This window comes from Saccharomyces eubayanus, chromosome IV (genome assembly GCF_001298625.1).
Source record: "Saccharomyces eubayanus strain FM1318 chromosome IV, whole genome shotgun sequence".
Lineage (NCBI taxonomy): Eukaryota > Fungi > Ascomycota > Saccharomycetes > Saccharomycetales > Saccharomycetaceae > Saccharomyces > Saccharomyces eubayanus.
In genome coordinates this window covers 118299-146295 of record NC_030979.1, presented here as the reverse complement: position 1 = coordinate 146295, position 27997 = coordinate 118299, and the positions used below count along the sequence as shown (strand labels likewise).

At 41.8% G+C, this 27997-nt stretch overlaps 13 protein-coding genes across 13 annotated transcripts; 5 read left to right on the top strand and 8 right to left on the bottom strand.

Moving 5' to 3' along the window:
• Nucleotides 1-140: 140 nt before the first annotated feature.
• On the top strand, nucleotides 141-6578 carry GLT1 (glutamate synthase (NADH); the record flags this gene model as incomplete). Its single annotated transcript, XM_018364122.1, has 1 exon — nucleotides 141-6578. The coding sequence occupies one exon, from the start codon at nucleotides 141-143 to the stop codon at nucleotides 6576-6578; it is 6438 nt and encodes a 2145-aa protein (XP_018222923.1).
• Nucleotides 6579-6681: 103 nt separating this feature from the next.
• Nucleotides 6682-7584, bottom strand: PAR32 (Par32p; the record flags this gene model as incomplete). The annotated part of the gene is made up of 1 exon (XM_018364121.1): nucleotides 6682-7584. One exon carries the CDS (start codon nucleotides 7582-7584, stop codon nucleotides 6682-6684), a length of 903 nt encoding a protein of 300 aa, XP_018222922.1.
• A 534-nt stretch (nucleotides 7585-8118) lies between these two features.
• Nucleotides 8119-9903, top strand: DLD1 (D-lactate dehydrogenase; the record flags this gene model as incomplete). The annotated part of the gene is made up of 1 exon (XM_018364120.1): nucleotides 8119-9903. One exon carries the CDS (start codon nucleotides 8119-8121, stop codon nucleotides 9901-9903), a length of 1785 nt encoding a protein of 594 aa, XP_018222921.1.
• A 327-nt stretch (nucleotides 9904-10230) lies between these two features.
• Nucleotides 10231-11265, top strand: AIR2 (TRAMP complex RNA-binding subunit; the record flags this gene model as incomplete). Its single annotated transcript, XM_018364119.1, has 1 exon — nucleotides 10231-11265. One exon carries the CDS (start codon nucleotides 10231-10233, stop codon nucleotides 11263-11265), a length of 1035 nt encoding a protein of 344 aa, XP_018222920.1.
• Nucleotides 11266-11530: 265 nt separating this feature from the next.
• Nucleotides 11531-13657, bottom strand: GID12 (Gid12p; the record flags this gene model as incomplete). The annotated part of the gene is made up of 1 exon (XM_018364118.1): nucleotides 11531-13657. One exon carries the CDS (start codon nucleotides 13655-13657, stop codon nucleotides 11531-11533), a length of 2127 nt encoding a protein of 708 aa, XP_018222919.1.
• Nucleotides 13658-14020: 363 nt separating this feature from the next.
• Nucleotides 14021-14545, top strand: DI49_0902 (uncharacterized protein; the record flags this gene model as incomplete). Its single annotated transcript, XM_018364117.1, has 1 exon — nucleotides 14021-14545. One exon carries the CDS (start codon nucleotides 14021-14023, stop codon nucleotides 14543-14545), a length of 525 nt encoding a protein of 174 aa, XP_018222918.1.
• A 97-nt stretch (nucleotides 14546-14642) lies between these two features.
• Nucleotides 14643-16235, bottom strand: DLD2 (D-lactate dehydrogenase; the record flags this gene model as incomplete). The annotated part of the gene is made up of 1 exon (XM_018364116.1): nucleotides 14643-16235. The coding sequence occupies one exon, from the start codon at nucleotides 16233-16235 to the stop codon at nucleotides 14643-14645; it is 1593 nt and encodes a 530-aa protein (XP_018222917.1).
• Nucleotides 16236-16553: 318 nt separating this feature from the next.
• On the bottom strand, nucleotides 16554-17471 carry PCL9 (Pcl9p; the record flags this gene model as incomplete). Its single annotated transcript, XM_018364115.1, has 1 exon — nucleotides 16554-17471. The coding sequence occupies one exon, from the start codon at nucleotides 17469-17471 to the stop codon at nucleotides 16554-16556; it is 918 nt and encodes a 305-aa protein (XP_018222916.1).
• A 776-nt stretch (nucleotides 17472-18247) lies between these two features.
• On the bottom strand, nucleotides 18248-19897 carry AIT1 (Ait1p; the record flags this gene model as incomplete). Its single annotated transcript, XM_018364114.1, has 1 exon — nucleotides 18248-19897. One exon carries the CDS (start codon nucleotides 19895-19897, stop codon nucleotides 18248-18250), a length of 1650 nt encoding a protein of 549 aa, XP_018222915.1.
• Nucleotides 19898-20379: 482 nt separating this feature from the next.
• On the bottom strand, nucleotides 20380-20637 carry INH1 (ATPase inhibitor; the record flags this gene model as incomplete). The annotated part of the gene is made up of 1 exon (XM_018364113.1): nucleotides 20380-20637. The coding sequence occupies one exon, from the start codon at nucleotides 20635-20637 to the stop codon at nucleotides 20380-20382; it is 258 nt and encodes an 85-aa protein (XP_018222914.1).
• A 453-nt stretch (nucleotides 20638-21090) lies between these two features.
• On the bottom strand, nucleotides 21091-22377 carry LYS20 (homocitrate synthase LYS20; the record flags this gene model as incomplete). The annotated part of the gene is made up of 1 exon (XM_018364112.1): nucleotides 21091-22377. The coding sequence occupies one exon, from the start codon at nucleotides 22375-22377 to the stop codon at nucleotides 21091-21093; it is 1287 nt and encodes a 428-aa protein (XP_018222913.1).
• Nucleotides 22378-24001: 1624 nt separating this feature from the next.
• Nucleotides 24002-24964, top strand: MRX19 (Mrx19p; the record flags this gene model as incomplete). Its single annotated transcript, XM_018364111.1, has 1 exon — nucleotides 24002-24964. The coding sequence occupies one exon, from the start codon at nucleotides 24002-24004 to the stop codon at nucleotides 24962-24964; it is 963 nt and encodes a 320-aa protein (XP_018222912.1).
• Nucleotides 24965-25858: 894 nt separating this feature from the next.
• On the bottom strand, nucleotides 25859-27712 carry VMA1 (H(+)-transporting V1 sector ATPase subunit A; the record flags this gene model as incomplete). Its single annotated transcript, XM_018364110.1, has 1 exon — nucleotides 25859-27712. One exon carries the CDS (start codon nucleotides 27710-27712, stop codon nucleotides 25859-25861), a length of 1854 nt encoding a protein of 617 aa, XP_018222911.1.
• Between the last annotated feature and the right edge of the window lie 285 nt (nucleotides 27713-27997).

The window sequence follows — 27997 nt, the reverse complement described above, 5'->3', positions numbered from 1 at the left end:
TTTATTTATTTTTCTGCTTCAGTTTTTATTTATTTATCTTTTTGCTCTCTGCCTTTTCTCTTAACTTGTTTATCATCAATTTATTTTAGAGAAGATCAAGAAACAGGAATTAGGAAAGAACAAGAGAAAAAAAAAAGAAGATGCCAGTGTTGAAATCCGACAATTTCGATCCATTGCAGGAAGCTTATGAAGGTGGCTCCATTCAAAACTATAACGATGACCACCATCTTCATAAATCTTGGGCAAATGTGATCCCGGACAAACGCGGGCTTTACGACCCTGACTACGAACACGATGCCTGTGGTGTTGGTTTCGTGGCCAATAAGCATGGTGAACAGTCTCACAAGATTGTCACAGACGCTAGATATCTTTTAGTCAACATGACACATCGTGGTGCCGTTTCCTCAGATGGAAATGGTGACGGTGCAGGTATCCTGCTAGGTATTCCTCATGAATTTATGAAAAGAGAATTTAAGTTGGATCTTGGTCTAGACATCCCAGAGTTGGGCAAATACGCTGTGGGTAATGTTTTTTTCAAGAAGAGCGAAAAAAATAATAAGAAAAGTCTGGTAAAATGCCAGAAGATCTTTGAAGATTTAGCTGCATCTTTTAACTTATCGGTATTAGGTTGGAGAAAAGTGCCTGTAGACTCCACCATTTTGGGTGACGTTGCTTTGTCTCGTGAACCAACCACTATACAACCGATCGTGGTCCCATTATACGACGAAGAACAACCAGAGTTCAATGAAACCCAATTCAGAACTCAATTATATCTGCTAAGAAAGGAGGCCTCCCTTGAAATAGGTCTAGAGAACTGGTTTTATGTCTGTTCTTTAAATAATACTACCATTGTTTACAAGGGTCAGTTGACCCCAGCTCAAGTGTATAACTACTACCCAGATTTGACGAATGCGCATTTCAAATCTCATATGGCGTTGGTCCATTCAAGATTCTCCACAAACACTTTCCCCTCTTGGGACAGAGCTCAACCTTTACGTTGGCTCGCTCATAATGGTGAAATCAACACCTTAAGAGGTAACAAGAACTGGATGCGCTCCAGGGAAGGTGTGATGAATTCCCCAACATTCAAAGATAAACTGGATAAACTTTACCCAATTATCGAAGAAGGTGGGTCCGACTCTGCTGCATTGGATAACGTCTTAGAATTGTTGACCATAAACGGCACTTTATCTCTTCCTGAAGCCGTTATGATGATGGTCCCTGAAGCTTACCACAAGGATATGGACTCTGACTTAAAGGCTTGGTACGATTGGGCTGCATGTTTGATGGAACCTTGGGATGGTCCAGCTTTGCTGACTTTCACTGACGGTCGTTACTGTGGTGCTATATTGGATAGAAATGGGTTAAGGCCTTGTCGTTACTACATTACCAGTGATGACAGAATCATCTGTGCTTCCGAAGTGGGTGTCATCCCAATCGAAAACTCACTGGTTGTTCAAAAGGGTAAATTGAAACCAGGTGATTTATTTTTGGTGGACACTCAATTAGGTGAGTTGGTTGACACTAAAAAATTGAAATCTCAATTGTCCAAGAGACAAGATTTCAAGTCCTGGTTATCAAAGGTTATCAAATTGGATGACCTACTCTCGAAGACGGCCAATTTAGTGGCCAAAGAGTTTATACCGCATGATTCTCTCTCTTTGAAAGTTCAAAGCGACCCACGTTTGTTAGCCAATGGTTACACCTTTGAACAAGTTTCCTTCTTGTTAACTCCAATGGCTTTGACAGGTAAGGAAGCCTTAGGTTCCATGGGTAACGATGCTCCACTAGCCTGTTTAAACGAAAACCCTGTCTTACTTTATGATTACTTTAGACAGTTGTTTGCCCAAGTGACTAACCCACCAATCGATCCAATTCGTGAAGCAAATGTTATGTCATTAGAATGTTACGTAGGTCCTCAAGGTAATCTTTTAGAAATGCATGCATCTCAATGTGACCGTTTATTGTTAAAGTCCCCTATCTTACATTGGAATGAATTCCAAGCTTTGAAAAACATTGAAGCCGCTTATCCATCTTGGTCCATAGCTGAAATCGATATTACTTTTGATAAAAGCGAGGGCCTGTTAGGATACACAAATACAATTGACAGAATTACTAAGCTAGCCAGTGAAGCAATTGATGATGGTAAAAAAATTCTAATAATTTCAGATAGAAGAATGGGTCCTAACCGTGTTTCCATTTCATCTTTGATTGCAGTTTCTTCCATTCATCATCATTTGATCAGAAATAAACAACGTTCCCAAGTTGCTCTTATTTTAGAAACCGGTGAAGCTAGAGAAATTCATCATTTCTGTGTCCTATTAGGTTACGGTTGTGACGGTATTCATCCATACCTGGCAATGGAAACTTTGGTAAGAATGAACAAAGAAGGCTTGCTCCGTAATGTCAACAATGACAATGACACCATTGAAGAGGAAGAAATACTGGAAAACTACAAGCACGCTGTTGATGCGGGTATCCTGAAAGTGATGTCCAAGATGGGTATTTCCACTTTGGCATCTTACAAGGGTGCTCAAATTTTTGAAGCCCTTGGTCTAGATAACTCTATCGTTGATTTGTGTTTCACAGGTACTTCTTCCAGAATTAGAGGTGTCACTTTTGAGTACTTGGCTCAAGATGTATTTTCCTTACATGAACGTGGTTATCCATCCAGAGAAACGATCGGCAGATCTGTTAACCTACCAGAAAGTGGTGAATATCATTATAGAGATGGTGGTTATAAGCATGTTAATGAACCAACTGCCATCGCTTCGTTACAAGATACTGTTAGAAACAAAAATGACGTTTCCTGGCAATTATATGTCAAGAAGGAAATGGAAGCAATTAGAGATTGTACTTTAAGAGGGTTATTGGAATTGGATTTTGAAAGTTCCAGTAGTATCCCATTAGAACAGGTTGAACCATGGACTGAAATTGCTAGAAGATTTGCATCAGGTGCTATGTCTTATGGTTCCATTTCTATGGAAGCTCATTCCACATTGGCCATTGCTATGAACCGTTTAGGTGCCAAATCCAATTGTGGTGAAGGTGGTGAAGATGCAGAACGTTCTGCCGTTCAAGATAACGGTGACACTATGAGATCTGCCATCAAACAAGTTGCTTCCGCCAGATTTGGTGTGACATCTTACTACTTGTCTGATGCTGATGAAATTCAAATCAAGATTGCCCAGGGTGCTAAACCAGGTGAAGGTGGTGAGCTACCAGCTCATAAAGTATCCAAGGATATTGCCAAGACCAGACATTCCACTCCAAATGTTGGTTTAATCTCCCCTCCCCCTCATCATGATATTTATTCCATTGAAGATTTGAAACAACTTATTTATGACTTAAAATGTGCTAACCCAAGAGCCGGAATCTCTGTAAAATTGGTTTCCGAAGTTGGTGTTGGTATTGTTGCTTCTGGTGTAGCCAAAGCTAAAGCTGACCATATCTTGGTTTCAGGCCATGATGGTGGTACGGGTGCTGCTAGATGGACAAGTGTCAAATACGCAGGTTTGCCATGGGAATTAGGTTTAGCCGAAACTCATCAAACTTTGGTTTTAAATGATTTGAGACGTAACGTCGTTGTTCAAACTGATGGCCAATTGAGAACCGGGTTTGATATTGCCGTTGCTGTTTTATTGGGTGCTGAATCCTTTACTTTGGCCACTGTTCCATTAATAGCCATGGGGTGTATCATGTTAAGAAGATGTCACTTGAACTCTTGCGCTGTTGGTATTGCCACGCAAGATCCATATTTGAGAAGTAAGTTTAAGGGCCAACCTGAACACGTTATTAACTTTTTCTATTATTTGATTCAAGACTTGAGACAGATAATGGCCAAATTGGGTTTCCGTACTATCGATGAAATGGTTGGTCACTCTGAGAAATTAAAGAAAAGAGATGACGTAAATGCTAAAGCCATAAATATCGACTTATCTCCTATTTTGACCCCAGCACATGTTATTCGTCCAGGTGTTCCAACTAAATTCACCAAGAAACAAGACCACAAACTTCATACCCGTTTAGATAACAAGCTAATCGATGAGGCAGAAGTTACTTTGGATCGTGGTTTACCAGTGAATATTGACGCTTCTATAATTAACACTGATCGTGCATTAGGTTCTACTTTGTCTTACAGAATCTCTAAAAAATTCGGTGAGGAAGGTCTGCCCAAGGATACTGTTGTCGTCAACATAGAAGGTTCTGCAGGTCAATCATTCGGTGCTTTCTTAGCTTCTGGTATCACTTTCATTTTGAATGGTGATGCAAATGATTATGTTGGTAAAGGTTTATCTGGTGGTATCATTGTCATCAAGCCTCCAAAGGACTCCAAATTCAAGAGTGACGAAAACGTGATTGTTGGTAACACCTGTTTCTATGGTGCTACTTCTGGTACTGCGTTCATTTCAGGTAGTGCTGGTGAACGTTTCGGTGTTAGAAACTCTGGTGCTACCATTGTTGTGGAAAGAATTAAGGGTAACAACGCCTTTGAATATATGACTGGTGGTAGAGCTATCGTCTTATCACAAATGGAATCATTGAACGCATTTTCTGGTGCCACCGGTGGTATTGCATACTGTCTAACTTCCGATCATGATGATTTTGTTGGTAAGATCAACAGAGATACTGTCGAATTAGAATCCTTGTGTGATCCAGTGGAAATTGCTTTTGTGAAGAACTTGATCAAAGAACATTGGAACTATACGCAATCTGACTTAGCATCTAGGATTCTTGGTAATTTCAACCATTATTTGAAGGACTTTGTTAAAGTCATTCCAACCGACTACAAGAAGGTTCTATTAAAGGAAAAATCCGAAATTGCCGAGGCCAAAGCCAAGGCAACTTCTGAATACTTGAAGAAATTTAGATCAGCACAAGAGGTTGACGATGAAGTTAACACTTTACTGATTGCAAACCAGAGAGCCAAAGAACAAGAGAAGAAAAAGAGTATTAGTATTTCTAACAAGGCCACTTTGAAAGAACCTAAAGTTGTTGATTTGGAAGATGCAGTTCCAGACACCAAGCAGCTGGAGAAAAACAGCGAAAGAGTTGAAAAAACTCGTGGGTTTATGGTTCATAAGCGTCGTCACGAAACTTACAGAGATCCAAAAAAGAGAGTCGATGACTGGAAAGAATTCACCAATCCAATTACCAAAAAAGATGCTAAGTACCAAACCGCTAGATGTATGGATTGTGGTACACCATTTTGTTTATCTGATACAGGTTGTCCTCTATCTAACATCATCCCCAAGTTCAACGAATTACTGTTCAAGAACCAATGGAAACTAGCTCTTGACAAACTGTTGGAGACTAACAATTTCCCTGAATTCACTGGGAGAGTGTGTCCAGCACCTTGTGAGGGAGCTTGTACACTAGGTATCATTGAAGACCCAGTGGGTATCAAGTCGATTGAAAGAATCATCATTGACAATGCATTCAAAGAAGGATGGATTAAACCATGTCCACCAAACACACGCACTGGATTCACAGTGGGTGTCATTGGTTCCGGTCCAGCAGGTTTAGCATGTGCTGATATGCTGAATCGTGCCGGACACAAGGTCACAGTTTATGAAAGATCAGACCGTTGTGGTGGGTTATTGATGTATGGTATTCCAAACATGAAGCTAGATAAGACTATCGTGCAACGCCGTATTGATTTATTGGCGGATGAAGGTGTCGAATTTGTCACCAACACAGAAATCGGTAAGAACATGAGCATGGACGAGTTGAAGAGCAAGCACAATGCAGTGGTCTACGCTATCGGGTCTACCATCCCACGTGACCTAACCATCAAGGGACGTGAATTGAAGAACATCGATTTTGCCATGCAGTTGTTGGAATCTAACACAAAGGCCTTGTTGGACAGGGACCTGGAAATGATCCGTGAAAAGATCCAGGGCAAAAAAGTGATTGTTGTTGGTGGTGGTGACACAGGTAATGACTGTCTGGGTACATCAGTGAGACACGGTGCGGCCTCCGTTCTAAATTTCGAACTGTTGCCCGAACCACCAGTGGAACGTTCCAAGGACAATCCATGGCCTCAGTGGCCACGTGTGATGAGAGTGGACTACGGTCATGCGGAAGTGAAGGAGCATTACGGCAGAGATCCTCGTGAATACTGCATCCTGTCCAAGGAATTCATCGGTAACGACGACGGCGAAGTGACCGCCATCAGAACAGTACGCGTGGAATGGAAGAAGTCCCAAAGTGGCGTATGGCAAATGGTGGAAATCCCCAACAGCGAAGAGATCTTTGAGGCCGACATCATCCTGTTGTCAATGGGGTTCGTGGGGCCTGAACTAACCAACGGTAACGAAAGCGAGGTGAAGAAGACCAGACGTGGCACCATTGCCACGCTCGACGACTCGTCGTACAACATCGCCGGGGGCAAGACATTTGCGTGCGGTGACTGTAGAAGAGGACAGTCACTGATTGTCTGGGCCATCCAGGAAGGTAGAAAGTGTGCTGCCTCCGTCGACAAGTTCCTGATGGACGGTACCACGTACCTGCCAAGCAACGGTGGTATCGTGCAACGTGATTACAAACTGTTGAAAGAACTAGCCAGTCAAGTTTAGTGCTTGATATTATTTATTTTGTGATATTATGTTATATTATTTATTTATTTATTTATTTATTTATTTGTTTTTTAATTTTGTTTTTTTGCTGACGAATGTTATCTCAAGTAAACATGGATTTCAAAGAGTTGAAGAATCCGGATTTCTTCTTCTTCTTCTTCTTCTTTTTCTCGTCTTTGCTCTTGTTATTCTTCGTATCACCATCATCCTCGTCGTCGTCGTCGGAGTTGTGGTGTATGGTATTCCTGCTCGACTTGGGTGAGATTATATTCCCTGCGCCGCCCCTGCCGATGGCGAATTTTTCCGGCGTGCTTTTGATCTTATGCTTGCTTTTGAGTTTCTTGGACGAAGACTTGATAGCAGACACAGCATTGCCATTCGAAGTCACCACGAACAGGTTATTATCGTTCGCGTTGATCGTGTCCTCGTCTTCGCCCACGCCATCACCGCTACCGTCTCTTATCGCATCCTGAGCGTTGCCGCCGTCATTAGCCGCCACCAACTTCTTCTTGTGAAAGAAAATGTTTCCTGCTCCGCCTCTACCAACAACAATGGGCGCTGCCTTGCTGCTACCGTTGTTCGGAGTCGACATGGCAGAATGCATGGACTGATGACTCCTCGTCCCGCTGAGATGAGACTTGGTGTTATTCAGCCCGCCGTCGTCGACCATGTCTGAAGTGATTGGAGATATGTAGTMGTCGATGTCATTAATCACGTCGCTATAGTTGATATTGTCATTGTCATCCAACTGCTGAGCGGATCTGGTCAGATGTGGGTCGTGAAAGATGTTGCCAGCACCACCCCTACCGATGGCAAAGCGTGGGACCTTCTGCTGCGTGTTGGTGTTTGCAGATGGCTTCGAGTTGGATTTCAGTGGGAGCAGTAGAGGAGACGGTTTGGAAATGGATTTATGAATGTTGCCGGCGCCGCCCCTGCCCGTGGTGACCTTGTACTCCTGCATGCGTGTCTGGTTTTCCATCTCGTTGTTGGGGTCGAACGTAGCCATGCTATCTTGGTCTTACGCTCCTGCTCTTCTTCATGCTGCTACCCATATACTGCCTCTACCGGTCATTAGTATCACCATCAGCCTTTTCGGAATAAGCCACGGACCCCGCGGGGGTAACCCCTCGCGGCATCGAAGACGCCATAATGAGAGCCTTCTCGACTAAAACTGCAAGTATAACAGCGTTCCACGACTAACTCGACGCCAACTGTCTGCCTCAGGTGGTGACCGTCGACGGCCGGCGCCGATGGTCGCTGTGTCGTGGGTGTGTGTCAGCTCTTACCGGCCATGTTCCGCTGCACCGATAAAAGTAGCACCGCACCCCCACGCCGCCATCCCACGCTGTTTTACCAATCCCCCCTCTTCCCTCGAGTCTTTCTTGCCAATCCCACGTCGATCCAGGTGAACTTGCTCCAACTGATTCGCTAGTAGCCGCCTGACACGTCTCCAACTGGAGTTGTATATATACATGCGTTGTCGAGTGTATGTCCTCCGAAGGTGTGTGTCTGGATCCAGCTCGAACGGAAGCAAGAAACAATGTTAAGAAACCAAAGTTGCGCCAGGCTTGTCAAGCCCATCGCGACCCCTAAAGGAAGACTGCTGAGAAGACCGTGCTACAGGCACGTCTCGACTGGCAGCAGTGCCAACGCTGGCGGCGGCGCCGGCAGCGCCGCCAGCAGCCAGTGGTTCAAGTACTCGGTTATTGCTTCCTCCGCTACGCTGTTCGGCTATCTGTTCGCCAAGAACCTGTACTCTAAGGAGACCAAGCAGGACCTGATCGAGCGGCTGGAGATGGTCAAGAAGATCGATCCGGAGAACTCCACGTTGAAATTGTCCTCGCTGGACTCGCCGGACTATCAGCACGACCCTGTTAAGATCGACCAGGTTGTCGGAGAGCTGAAGCATCTGCTAGGCGACGACCCGGAAAACTACTCCGAGTCGACCTCTGACCTAGACGCTCACTCGGATACATACTTCAACACGCATCATCCGTCCTCGGAGCAGAGACCCAAGATCATTCTGTTCCCTCACACTACCGACCAAGTCTCCCAAATCCTGAAAATATGCCACGATAACAACCTCCCAGTGGTGCCCTTCTCGGGCGGAACCTCTCTTGAGGGCCATTTCTTGCCCACAAGGATCGGCGACACCATTACCGTGGACCTGTCCAAGTTTATGAACGGCATCGTCAAGTTCGACAAACTGGATCTGGACATCACCGTCCAGGCCGGTCTACCGTGGGAAGATTTGAACGACTTCCTGGGCGACCACGGCATGCTGTTCGGCTGTGACCCTGGTCCAGGTGCCCAAATTGGTGGTTGTATTGCTAACTCTTGTTCTGGTACCAACGCCTACCGCTACGGCACCATGAAGGAGAACATCATAAACATGACCGTGGTACTACCTGACGGTACCGTTGTCAAGACCAAGAAAAGACCCAGAAAATCGAGTGCCGGTTATAATCTCAACGGGTTGTTTGTCGGAAGTGAGGGGACTCTGGGCATTGTCACTGAGGCCACTGTCAAGTGTCACATCAAGCCCAAGGCAGAAACCGTCGCTGTTGTGTCCTTTGACACTATCAAGGATGCCGCTGCGTGCGCCTCTAGTCTTACCCAAAACGGTATACAACTGAACGCCATGGAATTGCTGGACGAAAACATGATGAAACTGATCAACGCCTCTGAATCCACAGACAGGTGCGACTGGGTCGAGAAACCAACAATGTTTTTCAAGATTGGCGGCAGATCTACAGACATCGTCAACGCCGTTGTGGATGAAGTCAAAGCTGTTGCCCAACAAAACCACTGCAACAGTTTTAACTTTGCCAAAGATGATGACGAAAAATTGGAACTATGGGAAGCCAGAAAGGTCGCCTTATGGTCCGTGTTAGACGCCGACAAGAGTAAAGATAAATCCGCCAAAGTATGGACCACCGACGTGGCTGTCCCACTATCTCAGTTCGACAAAGTCATTCATGAAACCAAAAAGGACATGCAGGCAAGTAAATTGATCAACGCCATCGTCGGCCATGCAGGTGATGGTAACTTCCATGCCTTCATTGTATATAGGACCCCTGAAGAGCATGAAGTGTGTAGCCAATTGGTCCATAGAATGGTCAAGAGAGCCCTGGATGCCGAAGGTACATGCACAGGTGAGCATGGGATTGGTATCGGTAAAAGAGAGTACTTGGTGGAAGAACTAGGTGAGGCTCCTGTTGATTTGATGAGAAAAATCAAACTGGCCATTGATCCGAAGAGAATCATGAACCCGGACAAGATTTTTAAAATTGATCCTAATGAACCCGCCAATGACTATAAATGAACAATTCACAATATCTTCAGCCGTTTATTTTCCATTTTTTATGTATCCCCAAACTATACTCTATCTACGTCTATTATTACCTCTAAAAGAAACATATTCTTACGAAAAGTGCCCCTCTTGTATACATTCATGTATTGCGTGGAGCTTATTACTGTCAAAATGTGTAATATTTCGGGTAACATTTTTGGTTTTTCCTCTTTTCTTTCTAGTCATCTTTTTTACACGGTAAATAGCACGTTCTGGAAAGAACGTTTGAATTATCTAGGTACAATGACAAAGTAGCCTCGTTACAACACTCAACACTCCAGCACACCCCTCCCACACACCATGGACAAAGGATCGTTACCGTTTGTCGTTGACACGGCGCCTTCAAACACCCCCGATAAAATTGTAGCGCCCTCCATAGAGGAAGTGGATAGTAATCCCAGCGAATTGAGAGCATTAAGAGGCCAAGGTAGATATTTTGGAGTGGACGATGACGACGAAGATGCTATCAAGGAAGCAGCTCCAAAGTGTAATAACTGTTCCCAAAGAGGCCATTTGAAAAGGGACTGTCCTYATATAATATGCACCTATTGCGGGTCGATGGATGATCACTATTCTCAACACTGTCCCAAGGCGATCAAGTGCTCGCAATGTGACGAAGTAGGCCATTACAGGTCTCAGTGTCCGCACAAATGGAAAAAAGTCCAGTGTTCTCTTTGTAAGAGTAAAAAACACTTAAAGGAAAGATGTCCCAGTATATGGAGAGCATATATCTTAATAGATGACAATCAAATGGGGAAACACAAAGTGCTTCCGTTTCATACCATATATTGCTATAATTGTGGCGAAAAGGGTCACTTCGGTGACGATTGCGAGGAAAGGAGGTCGTCAAGAGTGCCTAACGAGGATGGGAGCGCATTCACTGGTTCCAACCTATCGACCGATCTAAAACAAGAATACTACCAGCATATAAATAGAAATTTAAAGAATAACGAAAACTACCAATTCAGTGGGTCTATATACGATGAAGAGCCTCTACCGAAACCTTCTCACAAAAGACATTCACAGAACGATCATTCTCACGGTAACAGAAACAAGCGTAGAGTATCGAATTTCCACCCTCCTCCTTACCAAAAACGCAATGTCATTCAGCCCACCATAAGAGGTGAGACCCTTTCAATTAATAACAATAGTAGTAACCATTCACGGTACCAAAATCAAAACGTAAATGTCTCCTCGATATCTGAAAATATGTACGGTTCCAGATATAACTCTTCCGCTTATGTTAATAACAATGACATTCCCAACTCTTCCAATTATAAGAACTATAATTCTTACCAACCGTATAGAAGCGGGACTTTAGGAAGAAGGAGATAATGATCGTAACAGAAATCAAACAGTCGGGCGAGTTATCTTGGTTATATAAAGTGTATATTGACAGAGTACATACCCTTAGCGACTACACAGACTAGTGTGTATGCTCTTACCTCTTCTTGTCATAAATCAAACACCTTAAGTTTAGGGATAATAATAATAATAATAATAATAACAATAATAATATATACCTATGTGTGACTTCGTCTTACAGTTTTTACTATGCACAATTCATGTTTTACTGGACGCAGCCTGTGCGCAACTCAGATTAATCTTTTTTGACTTTTTTCACAATGAATGCGTACGAGTTCTTTTTGTCGTAGCCGAATTTCCTCTTCAGTGTATTGAGACCACCATCATAATCAATTAATGCAAGTTTGTCCACAAACCGATCTTTTCTGTTCAATTTTAGTGAGTCGCATAGTTGTAATTTCCCTAGCCTGGAATCGTTAAGAAACTCGCCCTTAAATACAGTTATCTCTCCTGCCATTGATGTTGCTACTAAATGAAACGTCAAAGTGGAAACATTGTTCGGATCCGCATATATATCATCGATTACCACTATCGCATCATTAATCAATCCGAAATCATAAGGTATTATCCGGACTGTACCCTTGGCATTCTTTAGTAAATTCTTGGTGTTTTCAATTTCGAATCTGTTTATTAGTAAAACCCCGTGTGTGTCCAGTATAAAACACAAAGAATCATCCAACATGAACAGTTTCTTAAAGGAACATAAATCACCTAACGCCTGCTGAAATTGAACTGTCTCATTCTTTGCCATTTGCTCATCAACGTCTATTTGGTTTTGCTCAGCTCTTTTATAAGTCATATTCTCAGAACCATTTTTATTTGATAACGAATCAATCTTTATTATCGGTTCATCATAATATCTAGGTCGAAATGCACTTAACGTCACAAAATGATCAATGCACACAATGTCCATTTTCTTGTAATTATCCGTTAGAAATGAGGTCATTGTTTCGTCACTTTCATCTTCATTGCTATCATCCTCATTCATCCCATCATTCCCACTTCTATGAGAAATTTTCTCTACGATTTCAAAATCTATCATAAACGTATTTCTTCTTAGACCTCGAATGAATGAATCCAACTCCCATTTTGTTGAGCACGGTACATCCATTGTCTCTCTGAAAGCGTCCCTGGTTAAACCTTGAAAAGACTCTCTTCTCCTTCTACTTAAAGGCCTTGGTTCGTTACTGGTAGCGCTGAATGAAGAGTTCCGGCGGCTACTATCTAACATATCTTGGGTATGAAATAAATCGTAAATATCATCTTTGGCGTGACCTTGGCGTTGTTTCCATACGATACCTGAATCTAACATCCCTGTTCCTGAATATCTTACAATGTCATCCCAGATGGTGGAATTTATGATATCAGAATCGACCGTGAATTTGTTGCTAATCCAACTAAACAAAGACCCGAATCCGTTTTGTTGCGCTATATTGTCCCACGAGAGCACTTCACCACATATTCCTCCTTGTGTTTTATTCTTCAGATCAATGAAAGTGCTTAAAAACGTAACGTATGTTAATGGCAGTATTATCTTTCTCATAAATAGTGGCGATCGTGGTGACACAGTCATGAAACAAAACCGGTCCAATGGATTTATGTGGAATGTAGAAATACCTCGTTCTATATGTAAATACATCGAAGGCCTATATATGGGCAGGCCTTGATACATATTGCAAAACGATGATACTACAGGTGATGATCTCAGATGAGACGGTTCTATAGGTAAAAGAAAGTAGCAAATGTGCTTGGAGTATGATCGTCCGGTATACCGCGTACGGCCTTCAAATATTTTTTCTTCCTCTGAAGAATGACTTGTACTGGTGTGTTCATGCTTGTTAAAGAAGCAATCTGGAAATTTAGGATTGTACATGTTTTTGAACTGGATATAATCCGATGGAAGGTTCATTACAAAAATGTATATTCTGCCGGAGCACATACAGCAATATAACAAACCTTGGCTATATTCAAGACCGGCAATCATATAGTCACTGAAGAAATTTGACTCAAAGTCTTCTGGGGTACATCTAAGGATAAAGGAAGGCGTTAATCGTAGGCCACTTCTTATCTTGTATTGGTAGTTGCTTATGATTTCAATAAACCCGTTGGACTTTGCCAGTATCATGTAATCACTCGAATCCATAATGTGGGCTGTATCTGATGATGTCGATGTGTCTCTCCCATTGGGCCTTAAGTAACAGAATGCCTGTATATTTGCATTCACGTCCACTTTGGTACAGCCCCTCTCTGATGGTGTCAGCGCAAGCCGGCCATTATTGAATTCAAATATTCTATATCCCGATGGTTTTCCCTTAGCATTACAAGGAGTAGAAACGGCAAATTGAATCCTACCAGTAGTCATCGATAACAAAGGGTTCAAACAAAGTTGAAAGACACTTTCTCGCGTGTGTTTATTGAATTAGAATAAAAACAATTTCAACTTGGTCTCGTCCTATGGAATGCCATTCAACTCTGGGTAGATATATCTAGATGATCCGTTATTTTTTGTGTATGTAATGAGGAGTGCCTAAGACCGATCAACATCCCATTGTTTTTGACCTTAAATCTTTTCAACAAAGCTGCGCATAGTAAAAATTAGACCCAAAAAGGTAACTGAAAAAATAACGGTACTACACAGTTAAGTCATGCATCAGTTACAGAAAAAAAAAAGTATTGCGCAGGGTCTTATGGAGTTGATGTCTTTGATTAGAATATTTACAAAGAAATGAGCAAGAATGTGGGGAAATTAGTAAAAGTATGGAACGAATCAGAAGTCTTAATTGATAGAAAATCAAAATTTCAAGCAAGATGTTGCACATTAAAGAATCAGAAGGAGATTCCCTCTGTATTAGAAGAATTAGTCCAGAACAATAAGAGCGTTTCAAAGGCCTCCCACATGCACATGTATGCTTGGAGGACGGCCGAATTACCTAGTGATTCGGATTCACAGCATAAGAATCAAGACCAGAAAAAGAAAGGTAGTAAAAATCACAAGAATAATAACAATAATCATGGCAACAAGACAACGAAGATAACGGTTCAACCGAAGAATGTTGAGCAAGGCTGTGCTGACTGTGGTGAGGCTGCTGCTGGACAGCGCTTATTGACTTTGCTCGAGAGAGCCAATATCTTCAACATCCTAGTAATAGTGACTAGGTGGTACGGGGGTACACCATTGGGCTCGTCTAGATTTAGGCATATCTCAACTTGTGCTGTAGAGAGTTTGAAAAAGGGTGGGTTTCTGCCCTGAATAGTCATTTATTCAGTGTCGCATTTTATGGAATATAATTGTCAATAAAATATGTACATATGTAAATATAACTATAAAAGCGTGATTTTTTTGGTTTTCAAACGTATTTGTAAGGGTTTAGAATAGCATTAGGGTCATAGTGTGCTTTTAAATCCTTTATCATTCTAATTTCTTCAGGACTCTTGGAATAACCAATGTAATTTTTCTTCTGGAAACCTAAACCATGCTCAGCACTCACGGAACCATGCTTTGAGGAAACGAATTCATAAACAAATGGTTCTAAAGCTTTCTCAATTTCCTTGTTGTATTCTCTAACAGCAACGTTTAAATGTAGATTACCATCCCCCACATGGCCATACCCAATGGCACCCACGACAGGTTTGGGTGAATCTCCGACCAATCCAGCTTCAGATAGCCTGGCATTGGTGGCGTCAACCAAAGAGTATAGATCCTTTAAAGGTAGAGAAACATCGTATTTGTAAACACCACCATTAGCTTGGCTTGCCTCTGGAATCATTTCTCTCCATTTCCATAAGTTTTGCAGCTCAGTTTCATCTTGTGCCACCACACCATCTGTTACTACGCCTTCTTCCATGACGCTTTCTAAGAATGATTCAAGTTTAGCGTCATCGTGATCTTTGTTTGATCCTGATGTCTCGATAAGAATATAAAATGGATGCTCGTCTTCTAAGGGGAAAGCGGCATCTTTCAATTGACTCTTGGCTAATATTTGAGATTTGGAATCCATGAACTCAAAAGCTGATAAAATTTCAGATAACTCCTGTCTGGCTCTAACAAATACTTTTTGAACATCTTCGAAGCTCTCAACAGCCAAGTAGGAGACATTGAAAGCCTTTGGCTTAGGTACCGTCAAGACCGAAACACCAGTAATGATACCAATAGTACCTTCAGAGCCGATGAATAGCTGTTTTAAGTCATAACCGGTGTTGTCCTTTCTCATGGAATGCATACTATTAACGATTTGACCATTGGGCATGACTACTTCCAAACCTAGCACACTGCCATGTAGTGATCCATAACGCAATAATCTCAATCCACCTGCATTGGTAGCAACCACACCACCAACATGACAAGAACCTTTAGCACCTAAATCCAGGGGGAACATATAATTTTGCTCCATTACGTGATTATTAGCATTCTCCAAGATAACACCGGCATCACACTTTAAGATGCCTGACACAGGGTCGAAATGTCTTATTTTGTTCAAGTTGGCTAATGACAGAATCAGCTCGTCAAAAATGGGTACTGACCCACCTACCAGTCCGGTGTTACCACCTTGTGGTACAACAGCAATTTTTTCATCATTACAATAATTCAAAATCAGTGAGACTTTTTCCACGGTTTTAGGCCTCAAAACTAACTTGGATTGACCTTTATATTTTCTCATCCAATCTTCATTATAGAATGACAGGTCCTCCAACTCATTGCCTTGTAATACTTCCTGCTCTGACAAAATGGACTTGAAATAGTTCAGATCATCAGAAGTCAGTTTCTTGAATCTCGGGTCTCTTTTCACGTCTGGGTAGTTCTCGCTGGTTAGTCTTGTTTGTATCTTAGTGGAATAGTATTTGACTTTTGTCTTACGCCCTAAGAGAGCTGATGATTTCACATATCTGCAACCGTATTTCAGATGGTTGCCAGCGCTTCTCACCAAAATGTTTCTCAGCATTTTTCTATTCACGATTCGTAGCACTGGTGCGCTGTCTACAAAGCAAACTATTTGATACCTTTATTGCCTCTTCTAGAAACTCTTCCAAAGTTAGGTAAGTTTTGGGTCATAACTTGCCAAAATGAAAAAATTTCGGCCGATATTGCCTCGAGAAACAAAATGAATCATTATGACTGCCAATTACTAAAAGACTTGTGGAAATAGTGCAATGCATCTAGTAAACCAAACAAGCCCTTTTACTTATGTTACATATTTGAGACCATTGAAGAATCTCGAAAAGAAGAATATTTAAATATTTTGTGGAGGGCGAAAATAGAACTACTGCTTGAAAAATGATGACCAGCCCTTCCTTGTGAAATGAAGCCTTTGGTGGACCTCAGGTTTATGTGGTGTCGGTTGTCCATTCGGCAATGCTGTATTGATATAATGCGTTGGACATGTCTTTTGTTGAGACAAGACAGCGATATTCTTATGCATATTGCCTTGACCGCTGAAAGGTCCATGGTTTTCCTTATTAAGGTTATCGAGTTCCATCAATGGTAAAGACGGTTGCAACTGTGCGAATGCGGAGATCCTCGAGTCTGTTGTTGATACTGTCATTATAGATGCCAGCGATGGAACTGACATGGTAGAAGAAGATCTAGAATGCGAAACCGGCCTTCTATGATTAATGTATTCTTTCAATTGACCAGGACTTGGGGCATTGAACAATAGTAGTTCTTGTCTTTGTTGCCTAAATAATTGCTCCTGAATCGGGACCAAGAAGAACGCTAGAGAATTAATCAGATCAGACGTGGTTATTCTTACATCCCAGTTGAAGTATTCCAAGAGTTCACGTTCAATAGTGTTTACCTCGCGCACTTTGAGCAAGCCCTCTGTGTATGTGGTCCAGTGTTTGTTCCAGGGAGAGGAATCGTTCAAAGTCTTGGCTGCTAATATCAGGCACCCCAAGAATATCCGGTGTCTTGTGGTCTCGATGCCGTACACGTTCTTGGGTATTATACTCTTCAATTTGTTTAGATAGACTGTAGTGGCCATTAATGTTGGTGTTTGTACGTTGGACTGAACTACTACTTTTTTGATAAAGAGAGATAGTTCCGGTGGTGGGCATCCATGCACCGGATTACTGTTTTGTCTGATTTGGATTATGGAGGCAGTAGATGTAGCTAAAAATTGGATCATTTCTTGCGAGACAGGTCTCTTGTTGAATTGCAAAAGAGCATCGTAGTCGGACATTGTCTTTTCTAGCGTGTCCCTTTCGAGTATATGTTTCCACTATTAACACAAGTTTTGCTATTTTTATGTATAACTATATATGTATGTATGCTTCAAGATTTCTAATATGTACAGAGTTTCCTGCTAACAGCACGTTGCTCGACCACTTAAATATAAAATTGCACTTCTTGCGCTCTGCAGCCATCCCTGCATGAACTGCGCTTTTTGAGCGGTACAATAATAAGCAAGGCTTGACTCTATGCTTGTGCTAGATCTACCTAATCAAGCTGGGTTTTTTTTAGTGCTGCACTAAAAAAAAATTTGTGACGCTGGTTTTTCGCGCTGCGTTAATTTAACAAGTTTTATTATAGCAAAGCCATAAGCATATGAAAATGATTAGCTTAAGCTAGGCTATTCCATATAGAAGTGGGGCTCCAGATAAGGTAAGAATACCTGTGTGGTGGAGCCTGTATGGTGGAGCCTGTGTTGCAGAACTTTTGAACCTTATCCTAGTCAAGTGCTTGCCTTGCATCATCTTGATTGATATATTGCCTGGCCGCGGCTAAACTTTTAGAGGTTGAATTTTTTATAGATCAGTTTTTTATTACTTAAGAATCTGTGTTTTTGTAGCCTTATCTGCAGTCACAAATGCTACCTTCATATCCCTTTCATGTATTCTTTATTCAAAAACTGTTTATTTATTGTTTTTTAAACCTTCTTTGTCGCATCTAAACGTTAAGCAGCGTAAAAATTTAAGTATGGCAACAGTGTAATGTATACCGGTACTTGCTTACATACTATATATAAACGGCGGAGACGATACCTGTCAAGAAGACGGCTAAACTCCATGAAACCATTACTCCGAGTACGAATGAATCGTTTCTTGCCAAAGCCCTCCAAATTTTGACTAGTTTCTTACAAAACCTCAAGAAGGCGGGTTCATTAGTTGTATTGTCATAGTTGCTATTAGAATTACCATAATATAAGGTGGAGTCGCCCAGTGGCTGGCCGGGACTCAATGCAAAATGGCCCGCGCCATTCATTGCATCGGAATTATCCCCCGCGGTGTAGTTTACACTCAGCGGATGCTGATAATCACGACTCAAGGCTAGTCTCTTCTTGGCAGCGTCTTGGTCATCCTCGTCATATTCCCCCTGCGAATCATTGAACCAGTCGTCCAGCTCCCTTCTTAGATATATCGCTGTATTTACGATGAAGTTCAAAAAGAGTAATGGTATTATCACGCATAGGATGAAATTTGAAATGGTTCTCGAACCGAAATAATTCACTATGGGGGTAAACAAGTCCTCGTGACCGCGAACATAAACAAAATACATCGATAGAATCAACGACTCTCCAATGGTTAACATGATATTATTGCCGACCACCAAGACCATCAAGAATATGCTCATAACCAATTGGTATGCCGAGGTAAATGCAACAAATTTCTTTACTGGTGTAAAGCTTTTAGCAGCAGTTGAAGTATTTTCATTAGGGATGGCCCAAGTATAACCAAACGATCTTTTCAGAATGGGATCTTCATCATTCATGGGGAAGTTCAGATCTTCAGAATCTAGGGTTGTCAATTTCAACGAGTTGTCGATAGGATTCATCATGATAATTGTATCGTCTTGGGAAATGTCAGGGATATGAAGTTCGTTGTTTGCACCTATGTTGTTCTCATGAAATTCCTGTTGTATGCTACCATATGCCGATGACGTGGAATGCAGGGGTTTGATCGGGTGATAGTCGGATGAGTAGACATTGTTCGATATGGATGACGAGTCGTTTCTTACTCCAATACACTTAGACAACGTAATATCACTTCTTTTCACAAAGTTGTGACGATTCTCTGCACCGCAACCACGATCATCCTTATAGCTTATACTATTATTAGAGTACCAATTAGCGCTATCTTGACGTGTTAAAGCGTTATTACCGCCCAGGTCGGCCATTTCTTGATAGTTAAACAAATTTCCAATTATGCAAATGGTGAATTCACCCAGAGCCCATGATATACCGAAGATATAGGCCTGCCTTGGAATGATATGCCAGGAACATTCCTTGTTCTTGTGTGAAGTGCCTTCTTGGTCTTGTACCTGAGGATACGCCAACCCGATCAGAATAATAAGCATGAAGGCGTCATTGATGGGGAAATCGACAATCAGATTCAGGATCAAGAACCGCTGGTTTATGTTGAAAAGGAAAGTCTTCAGGAAGTAGTAAAGAAAGGGCGAAAAGAGCCCCAGCAGGAAAGTTCTGAAGTAGTCCTGCGAGTTGGGTTTGAACATCAACGGATCATCATACTCATGCAATAGTAACTCCGACGACACATAGAACAATAGGAATAGCGAAATACTAGACAATGCAGAGAGCACCACTATATAAGGCCTTGTCGAGCAGAAAAGAGGCATGAAATACGACGCTGCATGATTTAATCGGACCATATTTCGACGTGCTTTCGAGTGTCCTCTTTTTTGTGTGAAGTATACGAGGTATAAACTGGATCGTTAAAACAAAGAAAAAAAAAGATAGAATGAGATATGCGAAAGAAATGCTAGATGTATGTTTGGAGCTAGGTTTGGCTTAGCAAAAGAGAAAAACACCGGATGTTTGGATATCCAGCTTCAGGCAAGACGAATTCACGTTATTTTGCACTTTTTATGTCCCCATACTATCTCTATCTTTCTATGAATTTCCGCATTGGGACGAACTCTGCGCGAAGAAGGTGGAAAAAAGTGGGAAAAAACGATTGACACCAATTGAAAAGATGAAAATGCGAAGGGCAAAAGAAGAAGAAGTAAAGCGAAAATAAAATACCGTAGATGCAAAAGCACAATGTGATGTATTATTATATAGTTTTTTCTTGTTGGTTGACTATAAAAAAGTAAGAATATTCTAAAAAGAGATTTTTGCGGGGAGCGTATTATCATTTAGTCATCGAGTCAATCTTGTTCTCCAAAGAGTCGATCTTCTTTCGTTGCTTTTCCAGCTGGTCCTTCAAATTGCGCAATTGCTCCTTCTCACGCTGTCTGACAAAGTAGTCCTCTGTGGCTCTTTCTCTCTTGACAAAGGAGTCCTCTGAACCGGACCCTCTTGGCGTCCCGGTGGACCCCTCAGAGTAGAATCTAGCGGCCACTCCACGCTGTAGTTGCAATGAGCGTGCTAATGCTGAACGTGGTAACATATTCTTGTGTGTGAAATGTGTGTGAAATGTGCTGTGATGATACTTTCAGCAATTACTCCTCTTGAAAAGCAAGAACAACTCACGCTACGAAGCAAAGATAGAAAAAAAAAGGACTTAAAATAACAAAACAAGACCCTTGTTCCCCTCCAACGATCACTAACGTCTCTCTCAATGGCAAAGCCCGTTTACGGTGGAAGACGATGGATGGCCTTGCTGTTGGCAGCAAGGCAGTTGATTGGCATAACTGTGGATATTTGGGTAGTCTGTACCCGCTGCGGCCTCCCCTTATTCTGCAGCGAATACGCGCGTGTGATTGGCCAGGCATCACGGGACGGTAAATCCATTGGGTGCATCGGGCAAGTAGGCGAAAAAATGATCATTTCCTTATGTATGTGTAGTAGTATGTAGTGCTATGAAGCATAAAGAGTATAGAGGAAAGACGTTGGAGGGGCGTTAAACGGTCGGCTTGGCCCGCTTGGCGGCCGGGACAGAGTTGAGTGCTGGAACGTCGCTGTCTTCTTGCTTGTTCTTTCTTGCAGACTGTAGTTGCGGGGTGGTGACCTCAGCGTGGAAGTTCTTGATGATGGAGTCGACGTCGTCGATGTTCAAGGCCCTCACGTCGCCCAGCTTCTTGATCTTTGCGGTGATCTCCTTGACCTGGGGGTCTGTCAGATTCAGGTTCAGCTGGTCTACTCTGGCCTTGATGGCGTTCCAGCCCGTCAATCTGTTGGCGAAGTGGATATACCTCTTCATACCGAAATCTTGTGGGTCCAAGATTTCGTAAGTGGAAGGATTCGCTAGAATGGCCTTGGCGTGGATACCAGCCTTGTGTGTGAATGCACAGAACCCAGTGATAGGGTTGTTGAATGGAATGTTGACCTCTACAGCATCTGCTACCAGGTTTTCGATGTCTCTGATCTTATGCAACTTGTATTTGGACTTGACGTATTCAGGGGCGGCTACGATCATTCTTGCCATTAGCCCACCGAGTGGAGTGATACCGTTTCTTTCACCAATACCCAGCACACTGACATCGATCAACCTAGCACCACCCTCCAAGGCAGTGTAGGCGTTGGCAATGGCGCAACCGGTATCATTATGGAAATGACATTCGATGTCACAGGAAACCACACTCTTCAAAGTTCTGATAAGTTCGTACACTTGTCTTGGGTTGGCACACCCAACAGTATCGGCGATACCGACTCTATTTACACCGATCTTGTCAACGGTCTTGTAGATGTTCAACAGGTCGACCAAGTCACTTCTGAACGAATCTTCTGAAGAGAATCTGATTTCAATACCCTTGGATTTGACGAACTCAATGACTTCGACGGCACTCTTGGCAATGTAGTTCATGTCTTTACCGTGGGAATACTGTCTCAAGAACTTGGAAGTGCCGATAACCACATCGACACCGTCCACACCGGTCTCCACGGCAACTCTGGCATCGTCCATGTGACAACGGATATGCGTTAGGATCTTGGCCTTCAATCCTAGTTTACAGATGGCTTCACAGTCCTTCTTGGATTGTTCGGAGGCCACGGGAGAAGTCAACTCGATGTAGTCCACACCGAAGTCGTCCAAGGCCTTGGCAATTTCAATCTTCTTTTCAGTGTCAAAGAACGCATTGGCAAATTGCTCACCCTCTCTTAGGGTCGAATCAATCAGTTGGAAATTATTTACGTTGGAGAGATAGTCACCTGGCTTGGCAGCATATGGATTTGGTTTAGCAGCAGTCATCTTTTTGATTGAGAAATCTGATAGGGGGTTACTTCCTTTGTTTACTTATAAGCTGAGATAACAATCAAAAAATATCAAAACGATAACGTATCAAAGCAAAGGCTATCGATAAGCATACTGATATCTTTTATATATACCTCCGTTAGCATTTTTTYGTCAAGCTTTTCAACAAGGTGTAAAACGGCCCTGCGATGAGTCCCTTAAGCTGAAGGTAAATATTACTCATGCATCATCCAGCCAAAACGCAAGCAAAGTTACATCATTGGCAAAGTAAACCTGCTAATGATCGATTGCCTATATTTTCGCTACCTACTACCAAACAGAAAATTCCCCAGCAATTTTGACCAGTTTTTAACAGGAATAAGGGGACGGTGGGGCGAGCCATTGTTACTTTACTCAAAATTTTGCTAGTTGCGACTTAATAACTTCCATATCCTTGGTGACCCGAAAGAGATATCACGTCAGCGCTCGTTTTTCTCTACGTCGATCCTCTACAAAATTTTTTCTCTGCTGTCCATGGGGAGGTAAGTAGCCCGATCTACGTTTTGTTCACTTCCCGTCGGAATTCCTTTTCCCACTAAAGCGCCATGCGCATTATTCCAGTGGAACTTTTTCTGGAATAAGAGTAAGTCATCAATCTTTCTTTAAAGGTGAGTCAGTTCATTGGACACGTCCACGTCTACGTTCACGTCCTTGCCGGAGTTTATAAGAAACGGAACAATTATGTTTTGCTCTTAGCGCCATGGCCCTGCGTTTCGTTCAACCCTTTTTTCTCTCAATCTAAAGAAAAGAATAAGCTTGCTTGTCAAATGTAGGAAACAAAAATAATGGGCCACTGTCGCCTTCTTAGACATCTGGCAGTTCATGTGCAGTTAAGCAGCGAAGTAGACGGATGACTGGTATCTTGCGCCTGTGCAACAATGGTATATATCGCTTTTCAAACACTATCCAATGAGAACTCAAAGCACCCGTGCTAGCTCGTAGAACACAGCCGATTCACCCGTGAGTAAATCTTAAACGACTGGCGTACGCAAAAGCTTGTCCCATATATCCCATGTCGGCGGCTAATTGTAAAGAGTTCGGGAAGCAGCACTAAACTATGAGAGATGCTGCTTGACGTATAAAAAACATTTAATGGATGAACGCTTCTTATGAGAGTGTTCGTCTTCCCAATGCACTGCGTTTGTTTCAGTGATCGACTTTTTTGTTGAGTGTAAAGACGCCCAGTAGTTCYAAGCTGTTTCAAAACGTAGTAATGAACCGAGCCCCCCAGATCACAAATATCCTCGTCAATTATATGATGCCAGATCCCAGTCGACAAAAGTGCCCATAAATTGTAGTTTATTCAGCTCTGTATGTGTTTGCTATTTGGCTTTACGCTTATTTGGCCGGCTTTATTTTTCTTGTTTTTCTGGTACTTAGATGAGCTTAACGCCTCTCCCCGCCAAGGAGCAAGCATCGGGCTTTATTTAAAGATAGCACCTAAAGGGTATGGTGGCTGAAACAATTTCGATCACACGCATTTCGTTTCTCTTGGAAACAACCGTTCTTTACCGCCGTCATTATTAGCCGCTTCTTGTAACAGACGATAGCTCACTCTGCACTACCGTTGCCTTTTTTGAAGATGATGCCATCGATATTTATAGCCCCCGCAGGTATAAGAGCAACATCTCGAGTCTGCTATAGAACGAGAGCGTATTCAACGAAACCTGAAAAGGTGACCCTTCAAAAATATTTGAATGACCCGGTTAAGGTGACTGTGATACCGATATCCAACAAGGATTCATTTGTTTACTACAAGCATACTGAAAGTCTATTTAATAGCCAATCTAGGATACTAAAAACAGAAAAATGGATCGTAGAAAAATCTGCCAAGCTTTGGGGGAGACTGAAGAAGTCTCCCAAATCATATAACAAGAAGATAGTATCCATGGTCCAGTCTTTACTGAATAGCACACCTTGGTCGGAGAATAGTCTGCTTACTATCCCAAGTGAAAGCTATATCCTGAAAAGAATCAAGGGCGAAACGGACAAGGCTCAAGAGATACGACTCACGTTGAAGGACTATACTGTAAAAGCGCACCAGGTGGACACTCAGCCCTTACATATTTATTACCCCGCAGAAATCTCTAATCCAGGCGAGTGCTTGAAGCAAATGAAAAAACTCTACCAAGACGGGTTAGCATACCATAAGAAATGGACATTATATTGTATTCTAGGTTTGCCCCTGACCATTCCTTTAATCTTAATACCATTGATACCAAATGTGCCCGGATTTTATCTATCTTACAGAGCCTATATTAATATTAAGGCCTATCTAGGCGCCAAACACTTGAAAAGTCTACTGGAGAACTCAAACCAACAATTAGAATTCAAGGAACTGCAAGGATATTCAGACGTATACAAACGAGGTAACAGTAGCCATCCGCAGGGGACACAAGAAGGTCCAAAAGATTCACCAAAGCTACTGCTCAACAAGCAAACCCTCCCCTTAATCCTAGATTTCTTAAAAGTCCACGAATTAGAAAGCGACTTGAACAAAGTCATCCTTCAAAAATCAAAACGACAGGAAGAGATCAAAAATTGATCGAAATGCCTTTCTTCTCATGTAGATATATAGTATGCTTTAACCGACTGATCGTTCGAAAGTATCACTAAACTTTCTTTCCAGAAATGCATCCGTACATCGGATGCCTCACAACATCCACACATTTAACATTCCGATTTTTTTTGTTTTATTTTTATGAGAACAGCTGTTTTTGGCAGACTCGCAATCGATCTGACCCCTAACTTTTTCCAGATGATGATCGGCAGCGTTACCCAGCCGATATTTGCCAAAAAATTTCAGTGCTCTCACGGCAGTTGGACAATATTTTAACAGAATGAAATCGATCTCATCTTCTATAAAACTTGACTTCCTATTTGTTTCTAATCATTTCATTTCCATTTCCAGTCTGGTTTAGAGAAGCAGACCACATCGATTCAATCGAAATGAGAGCTAAGTGGAGAAAGAAGAGAACTAGAAGACTTAAGAGAAAGAGACGGAAGGTGAGAGCCAGATCCAAATAAGCGGGCTATGAGTGAATAACTCTAATTTTTGTTTTCAATTCTTTCAAGAATATCATAATGTCATTGATGAATTATACATATTAGTCGTTGCTATCTCATAATGGATCTAAATTGCATGTTAAATTTCTCGTGGGATGTAAACAATTGTTTACTATTTTTTATAGTGCTTTATATATATCTCACATAGTTTAATCAATTGTCCGTTTTTTTTACAAATTTCATTTTCTTTGTTAAGTTGTTACTCTCACACCTGGAAGTCTTGACCGTTTTTACTATTATGTTGTTTCATAGAGGTACATTTATTAATTTCGTTTAATATTTTTATCTTATTAACGTATGCCTATATAAATTTTCTGAAATACAAAGAAAAGACAACTAGCAAATATACCAAAAGAGAGATACTCTATATATCTTAATCGGTAGATTCAGCAAATCTTTCTTGCATAGTGCTCAACAACTTTTCGAAATCGCCATGCACTTCTTTTTCACCCCTACTTGGTTCAAAAAATTTAGATGAAGAAACGGAATGTTTAACATCACTAGTAGAGTCTGCTAATTTTGACCAGTTGGCACCATTAGCAACAGCTTTTTGAGCTTCGTCATGATATGCAATGAATGCTCTCATCATATCATAGGTCTTCCAAATTGGACAGAAAGCGTCGTAGGTAGAGTAACCATTTTGTTGTAAGAAATCTTCCTTAACCAAAGCAGCAACATCCAAGGTAATCTTGTCACTATCGGATAAAGCAGACTTACCAACCAATTGGACGACTTGTTCCAATTCTTCAGCGTTAGACAAAATTTCCTTCATACGATCTCTCAAGACAGGGAATTCAGGATAATCGGAATCGTAAAACTTGTTCAAAACAGTGGTGTACTTAGAGTAAGAGACAGATGTGTTGATAGATGGGAAATGCTTTCTTTGAGCCAATTTCTTATCCAAACCCCAAAAGACTTGAGTGATACCCAAAGTAGCTGTAGTAACAGGATCTGAGAAATCACCACCGGCTGGAGAAACAGCAGCAACAATGGAAACAGAACCAATACGATCTGGAGAACCCAAAGCAACAGCTTTACCAGCTCTTTCATAAAAGGAAGCTAGTTTAGCACCCAAATAAGCTGGGAAACCTTGATCAGCAGGCATTTCACCCAAACGACCAGAAATTTCTCTTAAAGCTTCAGCCCATCTTGAAGAAGAGTCAGCAATCATAGAGACGTTCTTACCTTGATCTCTGAAGTATTCTGCAAGTGTGATACCAGTGTAAATGGAAGCTTCTCTGGCAGCAACAGGCATGTTAGATGTGTTAGCAACCAAAGTAGTACGCTTCATGATTGGTTCTTTAGTACCACTCATTTCAGTGTATAATTCAGGGAATTCCATCAAAACTTCTGCCATTTCATTACCACGTTCACCACAACCGACGTAGATAATAGCGTCAGAATTAGAGTACTTTGATAAGGACTGAGAGATAACTGTCTTACCACAACCAAAGGCACCTGGAATACATGTCGTACCACCTTGAACACAAGGGAACAAAGCGTCTAAAACTCTTTGGCCTGTCAACAAAGGATAATCGGCAGATAATTTTTCGGTGACTGGTCTTGGAACACGGACCGGCCAAGTGTGGTAAAGAGTGAAATCAGATTTCTTGCCGTCAAATTCGACTTCCAAAATTTTTTCATCCAGAGTGTATTCACCAGCTGGAGCAATCCAGGTGATGGTACCTCTAGATCTTGGTGGCAAAAGAATCTTATGGCTTGAAATCAGGGAATTTTCGAAAACGGAACCGTAAATGTCACCACCAGAGATATGGTCACCGACTTGGAACTTACCTGGAGTGAATTGCCATTTGATGGTTCTGTCCAAAGATGGGGTATCAATACCTCTTGGAATGTAAATCGATTGCGATTCTTCCTTAATGGCTTTCAAAGGTCTTTGAATACCGTCATAGATAGTTTCCATCAAACCAGGACCCAATTCCACCGACAAAGGCTTACCTGTTCTCAAAACAGGGTCACCGACCGTAAGACCAGCAGTTTCTTCATAGACTTGAATGGTGGCTTTATCACCGTCGATTCTAATAACTTCACCCACCAGGTTGTCGTGACCGACCTTGACCAATTCGTACATGGCACAGCCAATCATGTTTTCAGCAATGACGACCGGACCAGAGACAGAGTAGATGGAACCATATTCAGATTCAGCGTGGTCTTCCAGTGAGATTCTTTTTATTTCCTTACGAGCGTTTTCAATTGCACCAGCCATTGTTTTCTTTTCTTCTCTATTTGCTTTTTAAGTTTAAGAATGAAAGAACGACTCCTGCGTTATAATCTTAGATATCTATATGCTTTGAGAAATGTGTTTGATACTTTCTGGTTATAATCTACTAACAATAAAGATGTTGCATCCTTATCGAGAGAGCCTTTTCTTATTTTCAGTTTTTAATCCACGTGAGACCCCTTTGAGTTGCCGTGGAAAGAGATCTGAGCGAAAAAAAAAAAAAAAAAAAAAAAAAAAAAAAAAAAAAAAAAAAAAAAAAAAAAAAAAAAA